This window comes from Orbicella franksi, chromosome 1 (genome assembly GCF_964199315.1).
Source record: "Orbicella franksi chromosome 1, jaOrbFran1.1, whole genome shotgun sequence".
Lineage (NCBI taxonomy): Eukaryota > Metazoa > Cnidaria > Anthozoa > Scleractinia > Merulinidae > Orbicella > Orbicella franksi.
In genome coordinates this window covers 3732176-3747483 of record NC_138145.1, presented here as the reverse complement: position 1 = coordinate 3747483, position 15308 = coordinate 3732176, and the positions used below count along the sequence as shown (strand labels likewise).

Genomic DNA, 15308 nt, shown 5'->3' with positions numbered 1-15308 from the left:
ATTGGCCGGGAAAGCCTGGCGAGAAGTAGGTGGGGCAATAAACATGGCTACCTCGAAAGTACTCGAACCGAGAAAAACATTCCAGTGATTCATTTACAGCGTTGGTTACACTATTATCTGGGTCGAAAAAATCGGTTAGTTATCGACAGTCATGAACAAAGCAGAGTTTGCTGTGTGCCGAATCAAAGAAAAGCTTCCCGGCAATCAAGGGTTTTTAACAAAGGGAAGCGGTTGTGTAGTTCACTGCGAGACGCTGACAACTTCGTGGGGTTGGAAATGTCATCATTTTATTGTAACTCCCAGTGTCGTGCTGTGTCGGGAAGATTTGTCCTCAGACAAGACTTTTGTCGTCGAATTCTTGAGCAAAGATAAAAGAGGACTCGAAACGTTCGAGGTGAAGCAAATGGCCGAAGTTTGCAAGGATCTTGCTGGCCGCAGTTTAGACGGTGACTTTATCCGTGACCGCAATCTCACCTTCTTGTCTGTTGAACCACTTGATAAGCGCGGTTTTCTAAAGAAAATGGTCAAGAAAGGTAGTCTGCAAACATTTCGTCCCTTGGATTGCCTCGACTCTCGGAGTAAATTCGAAGAGGAATCGCTAATTAATGAAGGCTTGTTCTGCCACGTTATTGCAGATTTGTTTAGTGAGTCAACAAACCAGCCATTTTCGACTCAAACTTTTAAACTTGTTTATGAGTCACAAACTAGACAGTTTAGCCTGCAGGACTTTGGAGGATCAGCTATAACGTTCAGCCAGGGAAAGCCTCCAATTGGGGCTGTGATTTTCACTAAAAAAGGGGAATTTGCGGGAGTTGTAAACTTTGCGGAGGATTGCACCGTGTCGCCTGTCTTCTTGCCGGAACCTTCCATGACAGGTTTGTGAACTGTGAGCCATAACAAGAAGATCTGTTAGATCTTATAACCGCGCTTTTAAAATTTAACTGTTCGCTTAGCACTACCGTCGGAACGCAGTGCACATTCCAAAGCAGTCATTGATGATTCTTTTCTTACTGTAGACATCACATCACTTGATCAACACAAACTGTATTATTGCACCATCAGTGGTAGCCTTTGACAAATCTCCGATGACTTAATGGTCTTAATCTAGAACTTTCTTCGGGATATGTATGGGCATGAACGATATCAACGACACAATAATAACACTATTAACAACAGCTTTCTTTCTTAAAAGTCATGATTAAATTTAATTGGTGTTTTCCACGAGTAAAGGGCTAGCAAAGTAGTCACACAAGTCATAAAAAAACCCTATCCCGACCGATGTATCGACTTTGGTCACTCCAGTGACCACAGATTGAAAACGTGACAGAAAATTGGCGTTACTTTTGATTCTCACCAAATTTGTCGTATCCCCCCCCCCCTCGGGAGAATTTTGTTAAGTTAGCTAATTTAGTATGCAAGCCACCGTAATGGCGGTCGCCGCCGGCGAAATGTTTATTTGCTCAAAATTGGGGCAAAATCTTTCGGAGATGGAAATCAGGACATTTGTAAGGATACAGAAAGTAATTTGGGACCGGTTGCTGGCTTCTAAGGCTGAATTTATCCAGAAGTAAGCTGTATTTTCGTTTTCGTGTCGAAAGCCACGCGATGAAATATTATCGGCTTGTTCTGCTGTCTTGTTCTGTTTTTTCTCTTTGTCGTTTTTGTAGCCCGCCGAGGCCAGTCTTTCGTCTAAATCAGTTGAAAAAGGTTCGAAAAAGATGTTCCCATTCAAGTTTAAACTCTCAGGCGATAATTGTGGAGTTTTTTGGCCGAAACGTCGGCTTTGTTATGTTGGTGTTTTTCGGTTGCTATGGGCGACCGTTGCTTCCTTTGTTAGGACAAGTCTGGGAAGTGAGGTCACAAAAAAATTCTAATTAATTCTGGTTTTGTTCGATTTCGCTGAAATTTTAACACGATAAAGTTGGATTGTTAACGAATAGATTTACCGCCTGCCGATGTGTGGTAGCTATTAACGCTGAAGTGTTATATCGCTTCGAAGTCAGGGTTTTGAAGAGATTTTTTTGCAACATGTGGGTTCGGCGTGATTTTGTAATCTGAGGTTTCGGTTGACCCCGAAGGAAAAAATATCCGGAAAAGGTCATTTCATCGACGATTCAAACAAATAGAAATATGTATATGTTCCGAGCTAAATTTCTGGTGAAAAAATATAATTTTTGACGAGCGCTGGGTTTTTAATTTATTCCCGCGAAAGATGAGATTTATTGTTTCAACAGCTTTTGGCGAGTAAACATCAGAGGTTGCGTGACTCAAAATTTGGCCGAGTGGAAGCTTGGGTCTGCTCGCACCGAAGTCGAAAAAAAAAAAAACCACGGGTAAACCATGAACCACGCTCGGCCCATGGCCGCGCGGTTAATTATGAGACTTTACTTGCTATTTACCTGAACGCGTTCTTCAAATATACACCCAGGGTGTTATTTTAAAGGATTTTTTCTTTTAGTAGCTGTATGTAGTCTATACTAAACTTTTTCGGCAGTAGTTTGTCCAATTAGCTCTTTGCAGTTACACCTGTACTTTATTTGTTAGAAGGTACAAATTAATGAGGTTCTCTATGCAATAAATAATTAACCAAGCCAGGAGTATGTTTTTGGCAAGGGGGGAGGGGTGGGAGCAACGGTCGCCTGAAATGTCAGTATCTCTCACTGTCACCATATGTCACTGTCAATTTTTATTTTGCACTTTAGTGTGTAATGCATGCTCTCTGCACAGCAACTCAGTGTAAATTGGCGTGACTTGGTGTACATGTACAAGCTGAAATTGAGAAACTGCAGTAAAATCATTTTATTTTGAACTTCAAACCATACAATGCTGGAAACCGCCTGAACCAGAAGTTCATCCAGCAATGCAGCACAGAATTGTTGTTTGCTCCATTACCTCTTTCCACTGTGAAATTATGTAAATTGCACTAAGAAATCCATTCATTTAAGTGAAGGAAAAAGTCTAAAAGAACACACTGAAAACTAGTCACGGCAAAGTAATTATGTCTACAGGCAAATTGATTGGTTTTTATTTGTATGGTTTGACCATGTGAAGAAAAGTTTTTCATACAAAGGAGTTCAGTTAAAAGAGTATAGCCTGACTGTGAAACCAGTTTTCTTGAGGCTAAAAACTTAAATAAACCCCATGGTTGACTTAGTGATCTTGCTATGGATCCATGTTAAGTCTTGTCAGAATCACCTAAAACAATGAGACCTTCCTGTGGCGTCATTAATGGTGAACTCGTACTGAAAATGTAGTTTATTCATGGTGCTTTTTTCAATTTCAGAGAGTGGTCAAGAAGAGAGGCCAAGGTCATGTGATAGAATGAACGTCAGTGCACTATCAATGGCAAATGATGAGGAATATTTAACTGAACGTAATCCAGAAGAGGAAACACATCCTGAATCTGATGTTCTTTGTGATGAAAACAGTCATGGTGTGAAATGTTCAAAAGATGATGTGTTGCATTACAATAACAATGCTAGACTGTCCTCAGAAGGGTTTCTCCCACATGGGGAATTGACAAATTCTGCAAAATCTGAATTGCCTGTTGTTGATGAAGGTAGTAGCATTGGTATATCGCAAGAAGACCAAGGCTTTACAGATAATGTTACTTCTGGTGCTCCATGCAAAACTGATGAAGTACAAAGTGGAAATATTTTGGATTCTAGTAATGGTAGTACTGCAAATGTAAAATCCAACTTTGAGGAGAGCCCAGAAGAAGATAAATCAAACTTTCCTGTTACTGTGGAGGAAGCCCCTGTTAAAATGGAAGATGCTGAGAGAAGTATTAGTCCAAGCTCAGATACTCAGAGGCTCATAAATTCAAATGCAGAGATTGAACAGACTGCTTTGAGCTCACTTTCAGGAAGTAGCATTACAAGGGATGATAACAATTTAGTCACTGTCATTCAAGGTACTTAATTTGTTGTGCTAGTGTTTTTAGACATACACTGTAGCTTCTTAGTATCATGAGCTTACATTTTTTTGATAGCACATGTTAAACGTTTTAATTTTTAAAGAGGAATTGCAATGTAAATTAGTGCCTATTGCTGTTTGGGACTTGTACACCATGTCCAGATAATTGCCTCTTAGTCTGATTCTCACTGTCTTATAGCAGGTGTTACTTTACAGGGTTTCCCTGGCGTTGGTGGAGGTTTTACTGTTATGTATTAGAAGTCAGAATAATGTTAACAGAAGTGAAGCAAAAGCTGAAATGTGTCTTAAAAGAAAGCCTCGAAGTTATAACCCTACATGTATAAAAAAGACTCCTTAAAAAACAAAAAATGCGAAAATAAATGTCATTGAATAAATCGTTTGATTTGAAAATGGGGTTTCAACTTGGATTTGAAAAGGATGGTAGCTTTTGGCTTGCTAATACATCCCTAATTAGCAGACTGTTCCATGGACTAAGCCAGTAAAATAGGAATATTTACAACTATTCAGTCTCACAGGTTCAATGTAAAGTTTCTTTGAGTGCATTGCTCTGGCAGACTTACTTGAGGAAACTTCAAAGAAATGCTCAAGATTCAATTGACAAACCCAGAAAACTATCTTATAACACTGAATTAATGAAAAAACATCTTGGTGGCTTACAATCAGTTAGACTCAGCCAGTTTAATAGCTAACATCAGTCTCGTACATGTATGGCATTTTCCCCTTCATGGTTAGTAAGGGACAGTGGGTTCCTCTAGATTTGTTTGGTCACCAAAGTAATTAGTTTCCATAAATTTATGCAGAAAATGGTGAGAGTTATTCTCTCAAATATTGTTATGGGAATCTTTATTATATCTTTTTAGTAGGTGAAATGAAGCCTGTAGAAATGGAAACCACTGAACAAGTAGACACTTCAAGTGAGGAAATTGCAGAGCAGGATCATTTGGTGTGTAGCAGTGGAGGGATTGTATCTTCTGATTATGAAGGTTCAGTTGCCACCAAAGAACAAGGAGACATTAGAGAAGCTGTGATTGAATGTTCATCAGATAACGAAGATGGACAAATGGTACCAACCAGCAAAGATGACTTGGGAGGCGATGAAAAAAAATTGGCAACTGATGATTCCAGTTTTTGCATCTATACAGAGAATGAACCTGTTGTTTTGGTTGGCTCCATGCCAGAAGACAAAAACAATGAAACAGATTCTATTCAAAAGCCAAATACACATGTGGGCACAGAAACCAGTGTCGAGAATTTACAAGGTGGTAATGCAACATTAGTAACACTGGATGACAAAGACGTGACTGATTATTCAGAAGGGACATTTAATACTTTATTAGAAAACTCTGAAGTCTCTATTTGTGTTACACCTGCTAATGGGGATGATGTAAATCAAGGTGAGGAAGCTGACAATTTAAAAGAAAGCCACTGCTTCCAAGAGGATGTTTCTGAGGATTTCTGCCAACAAAATTCTTCTGGGGAAGGTTCATTTTCCACAGAAGTTACTGATGAAATGACAGGTGAAGAAATAAAAGATTCCCAATCAAATATGGACAATGATACTGATCTTCCTGGAACTGAATCTGCAGAAGTAAGTGATGCAAATGTTTCTTTGACTTTGGATCAAGTAGATGCTGAAGAAAACACAGACGTTATGCATAGAAATCTTAATGAACTTGTTGAAGCAGAACTTGGACAGTATTCTCCAAGATTTGATGGAGATCAGGCAGTTAAAACACATAAAGAATTTTCCAAACTAGCTGAGGAAGAAAATTCTGATCATAACCAGAATGAATTAGACACAGCTGAATCGCATGATCTCACTGGAAAAGAGCAGGCGGACAAGTGTCCCATTGAAGACAGCCCTTCCTCTGATGTTGCCTCCTTGGAAAAGGAGGTTGATGGACAGGATGTGGGAACTATCTCGCAACCCAATACAAATGAAATTGAAGGTGTTGCCAAGGAAGTTTGTCACAATTCCATTGAAGATACTCCTTGTTCAAATGTTGTTACCTTGGAAAAGAGAATAGATGGGCAGGATATCAGAACTGTCATAGAACCTTCCAGTGATGTCACGCAAGCTGATGCTGTTGATAAGGAAGTGTGTGGGGTTTCATCCCTAGATGATGCACTTGTTCTGCAAAGAGTTGATGCAGGTTAGAACTGTAAATATAACATGTTTATATAGCAGACTTTATTATTAGAGTCTGGTCTACGGCATTATTAGAGTCTGGTGTACAGTGCCCATATGATACATAAACTTGATTAGGCACACCGACATTAACTTGTAATTGGCTGACAACACTAGTAAATGTGTTGTCTCTAGACATTTTTGAACCATCCTTTCAGGATTTTTCTAAGCTATATATTTCAAATTAATCCTTGCAACTTTGCTACTGTCGTGTAGGAACATTTTGACCCTACTTCAATCCCCACAGGCAAATTCATTTTAACACAATTTTAATCTTACTTTGAACAAAATGTGTATCATTAGTAATGTAAGTGCTGGTCAGGAGAGCTCTAGACCTAGTCTTTTTAGCCTTAGGCTTTGTTGGTTCTCAGTGAATAGAAAAGCCTTGTGAATAACATTTTTGGGTGGGTACATGAATTTGATTTTTTAGTTAGGTTTTTGATTTGATTTTAATCATCAATTTTGCTATAGGGATTTGAACTTCTACATCAAATATTATAATCATAATTAAACAAGTGACATCATTTTCAGGTACCTACACGTGATTATCTGGTTGTGTTTTTGTACACTTTGTATATATGTACAATGGTTACATATGTGTACTCTCTACTTCGTTGCTTTTTCACCAAAATAACTGTTTTTTTGTTGTTGTTGTAGAAGCTCCTCTGAATTTTTTTTTATGACAAACCTCTCGTTCCTTGAGATCTTTGTTCACATGCTTGTGAACTGAATGACATTTCAGTGTTTCTTGTTTCCTTTGTATACAGTTGCATGGGTGCACGTACTGTGTACTCCATAAGTTTCTATTTTCATCAACTGATATTGCTTTGTTGCAGATTCTCTTCTGACTGAGACAATCACCAACAACCCTCCCATTCTGAGAGATCTTGGAAAATGCCTGGACACAGAATACCAACATGGACGAGTACCTTGCTGGAGAGACCTGGCTGAATTGTTGGATATTCCACCAGAGGCATATGAGCACTGTGGTACCTTCTCAGCGACAAGTCCAACTGAAGACTTGTTTGTGTTTTTAGCAGCAACAAAACCTCAGCTTACTATTCAAGATATTCAGGAGGCCCTCAGAGATATTGACAGACATGAAGTAGCACAGTTACTAGACAGAAAAATTGCAGGTTTGTGTGAAGAATTGTTAGTTGTTTAGGGAATATCAGTAATGGCTGTTGTCGTTTTGTTGTGGAATGGACTCTGGAAAATCATTGGTTGAGAAGCTGGAGGGCCTTAACCTAGCATCAGGAGGAGTTTGATTGGGGTGTGGCAGACCTGGGGTGGTGGTGGGAGGCGCAGGGGCCTAATAATGTAGGTCTGCTGTAATTTTGGGCTCGTCACTTTTCTAGATCCCAGTCCCTTGCTCCCATCAGGTGTACTAAATATTATTGGTTACTTGATATCGAGTAACATCTCCAAGAACCACCTCATGCTAGAGAAAGACATTCCAGATCCATCCAAAAACTTACAATAAAGTGAAAAAGACCTCATCTATAGGTTATTTTTTTTTGGGGGGGGGGGGTATGCCTGCTGGAGGGTGATCTCCTCACATGAATGGAAACTTGTAGTCATTTTGACTTGTCTTTTCAACTGCATATAATTATCTGACTGTGTGTATTTTAATCCACTAGGTGGGAGAATTAGCAAGGAAAGTGTTGTTGGCAGCCTTGTGGAAAGAGATGACACAGACATTCTTGGTCGGATGGCATTGAAACTTGATAGAAAAAGCATAAATGACTGGAGAGGTCTGGCACTTCAGCTGAGCGTACCACAGCGTGTATTGAGAAACTTCGGTTCTCATCAGAGACACAATTCATCCTTGATGCTGTTAAAGTACATTCCAATATTTGATCCTGAGTTGACCTTGGAGCACTTGAAAGACTGCTTGGTCTCTATTGGCAGACAAGATGCTGTTCAAGTCTTAGAGAATGCTGGAATTCCAGGTATTACATGTACATGTAATTTTTTATCTGTACTGTAGGAGATATTTAAATATCGTCTTTGAAGCTGTACATGTACATTGAAGGATATGTGAACCTTAATTACGTTCAGAAAACGCAAATCTTATTTTGACCTGTGGCTTTCTGGAGTTGGTTGTCCTGTGCATGGTTATATGCAGAAAAATCCGCATTCCTGTAGGGACACCAAAATGGCCACCCTGCTTGATTTTTGCAGGAGCATGTCACGGCCAGTAAACTGGTACTGTTACTAAGACATGTGATAAACATGAGCATGTGGGCAGTCCATATGAGGTCGTCTTGGCGATGGATCTTTCTTCTCCATTTAGTTGCCATAGGCTTTGCCATTTTGTGCTGTCAGTGTTGGATTTTGGTGATGGAAGCCATTATCGGAATCTGAGGGAATTTTCCTTGTTTATTTTATATGTTCATGAACACGACTTTGAATTGCCTTGGCTTTGGGATGCAGGGCTTGAAATTAAAAAAATCGTAAGGTCACCTTTTGGCGACCAACTGGAGAAATTCAGTTGCCAGATGCAAATTTTTAGTCACCAGTTTGTATAATCAAAAGAATATTAATTTTGGGGCTGGTTGAAAGTGTTTAAGCTTGTTTAACTTCATCATCCGGTTTCTGGTCGCGTGGAACTCACTCGCACAAGTAATTACGAAAATACGAGGACAAAAAACTAACATAGTTATACAAAACAAGTAAATAAGAGTTTCTAGCCGCTATCTTTGTAGCTTACGGGAGCCAAACATGACTGTATGGAGATAGCACATATGAGTGTAAAATGGGATTGACTAGCCTACACGACTTCTATGGTTTGTGACATTTGTACATTTGCTGTTCTCTGTTCAGTCACTCAACCTTTCTTGTCACTTCACTCGTGTTCATGAATGGCACTTCATGTTGTGTAATAAGGAGGAATTTTAAGTGGAGTTGAGCCGTTAGATCGTGCTATGGCAAATTTTTTATAGGTCATAGGTCTGCATGGTTTCTGCTGTTATCTGCATGGCGACTCGTTGAGTCTGACACCTCTGTAATTTGCCATGTGTTTATGCATTGTTTAGGCTCATTTCTATTATAAGATATGCTTTTAAGTCTCCATGAATTTGCTTTTTGAGGGACAAAATATGAAATTTACCATGAACATGTTGCTTACTTGCATTTGGTGCTGATGGTTCCGGTTGTTTCTTGGCCTTACTAGAGTCCCCCAGTCCAGCCATTTCCACGGTTCTTTTTTGAACTGGTTTGCCGGGTGGTGTTTCACAGGTGGTGGTCAACTTCTTTTGAAACGAAAACAGTGTCGGCTGTGATTTTGGCTTCACAGTGTTCAGGTTTTTCAAAGATTTGCCATGCTTTTCTTTGTCTTTGTCATTGGCTTTCCACTTATTTATGATGGGAACAAAGTGATTGGGCTCATACCAAGTTCCAGGGCAATTGTCAAAACCTCCCACTCTTGACCATAGAATGTTTACTTGGCCCGGTGGTATTTCTGATTCAGGCGACAATCTTGGAATCACAATTCTATGCAACAACTTTCGATAGCGGAAATTAACATTGGGGTAAACAGAACAAAGTGGCCGTGATATTACAGAGGCTAGTGCTAAGAGATTCAAGAAAGATGACCATTCCCCAACAGTACATGTAAACAATGCTTGAACTTTCACTGCCTCGCACTTGTCCTGAGTTTCTGAAAACTTCTTTTCTGCTTGACGTTTATAAGTGTGATTGAAAACAGTGTTTCCACGGAGATGTTGGTATCGCTGGACGTTTCGCAAAAGACTGGATGCTCGGCATAATATTTCGAATTAAAAAACAATTTGCCAGCTACAAGAAGTCGTAGCAATGACGCCAGAGACTCATCCCCACGAAGAGCAGTGGACATTGCATTGTTATGCATGAATGGACGTTGCTAATTTGTTATGCATGATGATTTACATTGTCTCGCATGTGTTCTCTCAGAAACCGGCGGAAACCCAAGCAGAAACCACGTGAATATGTGAAAATCAAACACTTTGTTTCAGTGGTCTTTTTGCAAAATTCTGCGCCCGTGGTACCAAGGGAATAGCTGTAATGGCATTGAAAATATCACGGACAGAAGTTGGTAGAATTTGGGGTAAACTTGCTTTGTTTATGCGATTTGGCCTGTTTTTTTTACAACGCAAGCAAGGCAAGACAAGACAAAATGTTTGTTTTACCTTTAATCTTCTAATTTAAATCTAAATCATAGAAAAATCTGGTCGCCACATATTTGGCGACTAAACCAGAATTTTTAGTCACCAAAGAGAAAATGTTAGTTGCATTGGGGACCATATCGGTCGCAATTTCGAGCCCTGGGATGTCAACCGTGGGAAGAGCTGTATTTGATTGCGTTTGCTGATTAGTTCCAGTCGCGGCAGATACATGTAGCTCGGTCTTAATCCGGTCTGATGAAAAGTGTTGATTTTAGCAATAGAAAGAGGTTGAAAGGCAGCTAGTGAAATCATTTAAGGTATCATCTATATCAAAGTGACTGTGTTGAACATACTCTCATAATCTTTGATTACCACTAGTTTATCATAAATATACAGTGGGCTTATTGACTTGTCCCAAGGGTAATGGCGTGGTCTTTCTTACTTGACAATGATTAGAACTTGATGATGAATACCTTTCAAGACTTTCAACATTGATGAAAAAATAAAAACCAACTACCAACTAACTTGTCTACACAGGCAATCAAATTTAATATCCATGAAAGTATATCATTATACATTTGAATCTGGTCTTTAAAAAACATTCTCAACAAACAACCAGTGTGAGTGCTGCATGCCATGACCAGACAGCTACTGATTTTCTGGTTCAAAGCACAAGGCAGGTTAAGCATGTTTATGTTTATATTTTCTAGTTTTGATGGCTATCACTGCCACAAACTCCACAACACTTTTGTTCTGAAAGACACTTTTATAGAAGAGACATCAAAGAACCCATCACTGTTTAATTGTGGATTGTTATTCAGGGGTTTCATTAAGGGCTGGGCACCTGGCAAATTGACCCCCTGCAAGGACAATTTTGCCTATCCGGTCTGACCATCTAGAGTAAAGTTTTTCTTACAAAGAATTTCTGTTCAAAAAAGTACTGCTTGCCTGTGAAAACCAGTTGACCTTCTGCTGTAAACCTTAATGAAACCCCTGTTAATTAATCAGCTTTCCAACAAGCCTGTAATGACCAAAGTAGGCCAGGCTGATGGCAGTTCGATTGCTTGTATATTGAATAATTTTAGGCCAATTTAAGTTTCTTCTTTTTATTCTATTGTCTTTGTTTCAGGGGATGAACCTGTCAAAGATATTCTTGATGACTCAGACCTACTTGATCAAATAACAGACCTTCTGAATGAAGATCCTCCTGCCCCTCACTGGCGACATCTTGCAAAGGAGCTTAAAATTCCTCAGGAGAAATGCAAGATCTTTGAGCCTACAGAAGACAGTAACAGCCCAACTAAACTGTTGTTTAAAAGTATTGAAAACTGGGAGCCAGACTTGACATTTGAAGAGCTTGTTTTGGCACTTGTGGCTATGAAAAGACATGATGTCTTAAATGTCCTCCAGAAATATTTTTCAAGTAAGTTGAAATTTTTCACCATCATCAATCCTGGTACTGTAATATAAATTTATGTACTTTTCCCCAATTTCAAGTGTACGTACAGGTATCTTCTCTGGCACTTCTAGCTAGGAAATTCAAACAATTTTTGTTTGGTTTGTTTTGAATTCAATATCTACATGTATGCCTTGAATTAAGTGATGCTAAATTAACTTGTATGGGGGTTTCATGAAGGGCTGCACACTGGGCAAATTGACCGGCTGTGAGGACAACTTTGCCCAGTGGGTTTGACCATCTAGCAGAAAGTTTCTCTTACAAAGAAGTTCAGTTCCAGTACCCTTGGCCACCTGTGAAAATTAGTTGCCCCCCTGCTGAAAACGTTAATGAAACCCCTGCAAGGACAAAGTAACAATTCCCTTGCTAACTTTTCTTACATCTATTATGGCTCTTAGGTAAGGTAGGTAAAGTCTGCATGCGAGCCAAGTGGCCCATCAGGCCAGAGCTTATCCCGGTTTCTGTAGCATGAAGCGACTAGGGGTATTTCTACTCCCCCTGGAAGGGATGCTAGTCCATCGCAGGGTTACCCCCAGCATTAAGTTCGCCGGTACCCATTTATACACCTGGGTGGAGAGAGGCACTGGGAGAGTAAAGTGTCTTGCCCAAGAACACAACACAATGTCCCCGGCCAGGCCTCAAACCTGGACCACTCGATCCAGAGACGAGCGCACTAACCATGAGGCCACTGTGCCTCCCATTATGGCTCTTAAGGTATGATTTATTAATTCTCGTCTTTTACACCTTTAGCTGATGATGTTGACCAGATTTTGGAAGAAAATAATCTTTTAGCACCAATGGAGGATCACCCAGATGAAAATGAAAGTTAAAGTACAAGTAGTGAAATATTTTCAATAGATGCTAAAATTCAGCTGCATTGCTTTCTGTATGCATTGCATGCCTATAGTGTCAGTCATTATTTTAAATGGGCTTAGGAATTCATGGAGTAATTATTTCTCACTTGCAGCTCATTTCATTACAGTCACTTTCCTTGCAAATTGTGTTCTAGTTATCTCATTGAGTATAATATTTTTTTCATCATGAACTCATGAATGCTACTCATGTAATCTCCGTGCATGTAATCTCTATGCTCTTTCCCAGAGTAATTACAAATATTTTTGGCTGGTTGGGGTTGTTTGGGGGGACCGCCTACTGTAAGAAGAACAAGAGTGTGTTTTTCTTGTGCTTATTCTTGTGTTTCTTGTACCCTCAATAGTTTATAACAATGGCACAGCTTGTGCTCATGCTTAAATATTTCAATACAACTTCAATTAAGAAATTTATGTATTGGTGGAACCATTTTGGTCTGTTTAGTATTAACTATTGTATGATGTCATTTGAATTTTGACTCAATTTGGGGTCTTGTTAAAATATCACAAATACAGACATGTAACTGTAGACCGTATGTCGCTCACACATGAAGTGATACAGTACTATGCACATGATGTTTCTACTTCAAACGTACCTCTAGAATGTAGATAGTATAGACAGAGACCTGCACACCTTAATGTATTCGTAGTCTCAGATTAAACCACTGTTGTGTACATTTGTAATCATGTGGAAGCTAAGTTATGTGGTCATGCACGTGCCATGTTGCCTCATGTAGGCATTGAAATTGAGTTATTTAATTTGCTCAAAGATATTAAGCTAATGGACATGTAAATAATATGTTGGTAGATGTAAACATAAGCAGGCTTGTAATTTATTGGTGGCCATTAATTTTAAATCCAGCAGACTCTCTGGTGCTGGATTCAGTAATTATTTTATGACTGTTTGTCTACCTCTAGGTTCTGTTATTGTTGTAACATCATCGCCATCATCAAAAACTTAGCATATGTAGTTGGTGTTAACCCCCAGGTGGGGCACTCAATCGGAACTGCAGTACATGATTAAAATCAGGCCAAAAGTAATACCGACATGATAATGACCCATCTCTTCCAAAAGGATTAGATACACCTAATCTCGGTTGATTTTGTTGATGGGAGTTAAGTTGAGTGTACAGCTCGGTTTCAAATACATGGTAAGTGTGTTAAGGTACGTGTCTTGCCAGTTGTTTACCAAATTGGATTAGAGTTTATCGTCTCCAGGTTCAGGAGTGTGTAAGCCTACATTACTGATATTAATCTGAAAATGCTGTCAAAGAATGGAAAGAAAATGTCAAGAAGTATCAAAAACTACTGTGTTCTGGAAGGACAGTCTCCTTTAAGGGTGGCATGAAATTAATGTGATAATGACAATTGTTCAGATGTAAACAAGATGACAGCGGCCTTTTCTGAAAGACATGTCTTTGCATATCAGGATGAATGGTCAGTTAAGTAATACCCAAGGTTTCCAGAGATTTTGCTGATCTTGTTCCGTAGAACTGTCTGCATTAGTTGTAACACAGTCGCCTAAAGATGAGTATTTTTCTACGCTTCGTAGTAAATGTACGTGTATTTTTTCAATGGGTATTTCATGCGTGTAATTAATTTCGTAGTATGTTTATTTAATCTCTGCTCTATTAAAATCCATGTACAGAATTATTATCAAATATTTTGTATAGCAATTAAGATCAATGTCATTGTATAAAGCTTCGGGTAATATTTTTTTATCATCAATATTATAACTGTTACAGTACGCAGAATTAAAGCAATTGGTACAAACTGAACTAGGCTGTGTGAAGGGATGAATGGGTGGGGCCGGGAAGGTTTAGCAAGGGAAGAAGATTATTTTACAGTTGGTTAAGACATTTTCTGGACAGCTTATTGGTTATCCTTGACTGGGATGACCAGCTGATGGGGACGTGTTAAAAGATTAAAGTTCTAAGGAAGGAGAGGGCAGATCCTTGCAGTGAAGATGTTTGTTTTGTGCAGTTTTTGGTGATTACTCAATGAAGAGCTCTCATAGAATATAATGCCTAGCAAGTTTCCGAGTTTGGAGTGTCCTGTAACTAATTTGTTTCTTGTCACATTGCTTTCTACTGGTATGTTTAAGTCTTTACACGTGATAAGACCTATTAGGATTTCTGGACTAGAGCTGTTTTCAATTGAGTGTCGAAAGTAATCAGGCGGTTACCTTGGTTTAGTTTTGGTTTTACTGCGGTTTGAGATTGGCTGAGTAGTCTAATTGGTTAATTGGTTTGGTTTTCCGGTTTAACGACACTCAAATGAATACCGCTCTAACAAGTCAGTAATTTGATCAGTGTCATTTGATTTGTTTATCATATTTATGTAATATTGAGACGGCTAGCAGATAAAACGACAATTGACAAGACCTTGTTTGCCCGGCAAGTATTAAGAAGTCTACGTAACAGGCGCTTCAGTAATTTTCCAACTCTCGCCCGCTGGAATAATGTATCAACTGACTGCAGGCTGACTGTCGAGCAGAGAAATTGAGTTAAATTGTCGTTCAACTCTTGTCAGCTGTCGTTTTAAGGGCACTACACCCGGGAGGCCGAACTCCCTTTTAAAACGACGGGGGTACTCGTTGTACCTTTTAGGGGTTAAAAAAGCGGTTTTGGTACCCCTGAGGGTGTTGAGCCTAAAAGGGTCCACAGGGGGGAGCTTTTGCAGTACCTTTTAGGGTACTGAGCCGAAAAATATAT

The 15308-nt window shown here is 39.3% G+C and overlaps 1 protein-coding gene across 1 annotated transcript; it reads left to right on the top strand.

Moving 5' to 3' along the window:
- LOC145485932 (uncharacterized) lies at positions 1-10582 on the top strand. The gene is made up of 5 exons (XM_081464601.1): positions 1-875; positions 3284-3913; positions 4797-6089; positions 6961-7260; positions 7765-10582. Exons 1-5 carry the CDS (start codon positions 152-154, stop codon positions 8112-8114), a joined length of 3297 nt encoding a protein of 1098 aa, XP_081320727.1. The 5' UTR covers positions 1-151; the 3' UTR covers positions 8115-10582.
- Positions 10583-15308: the final 4726 nt, after the last annotated feature.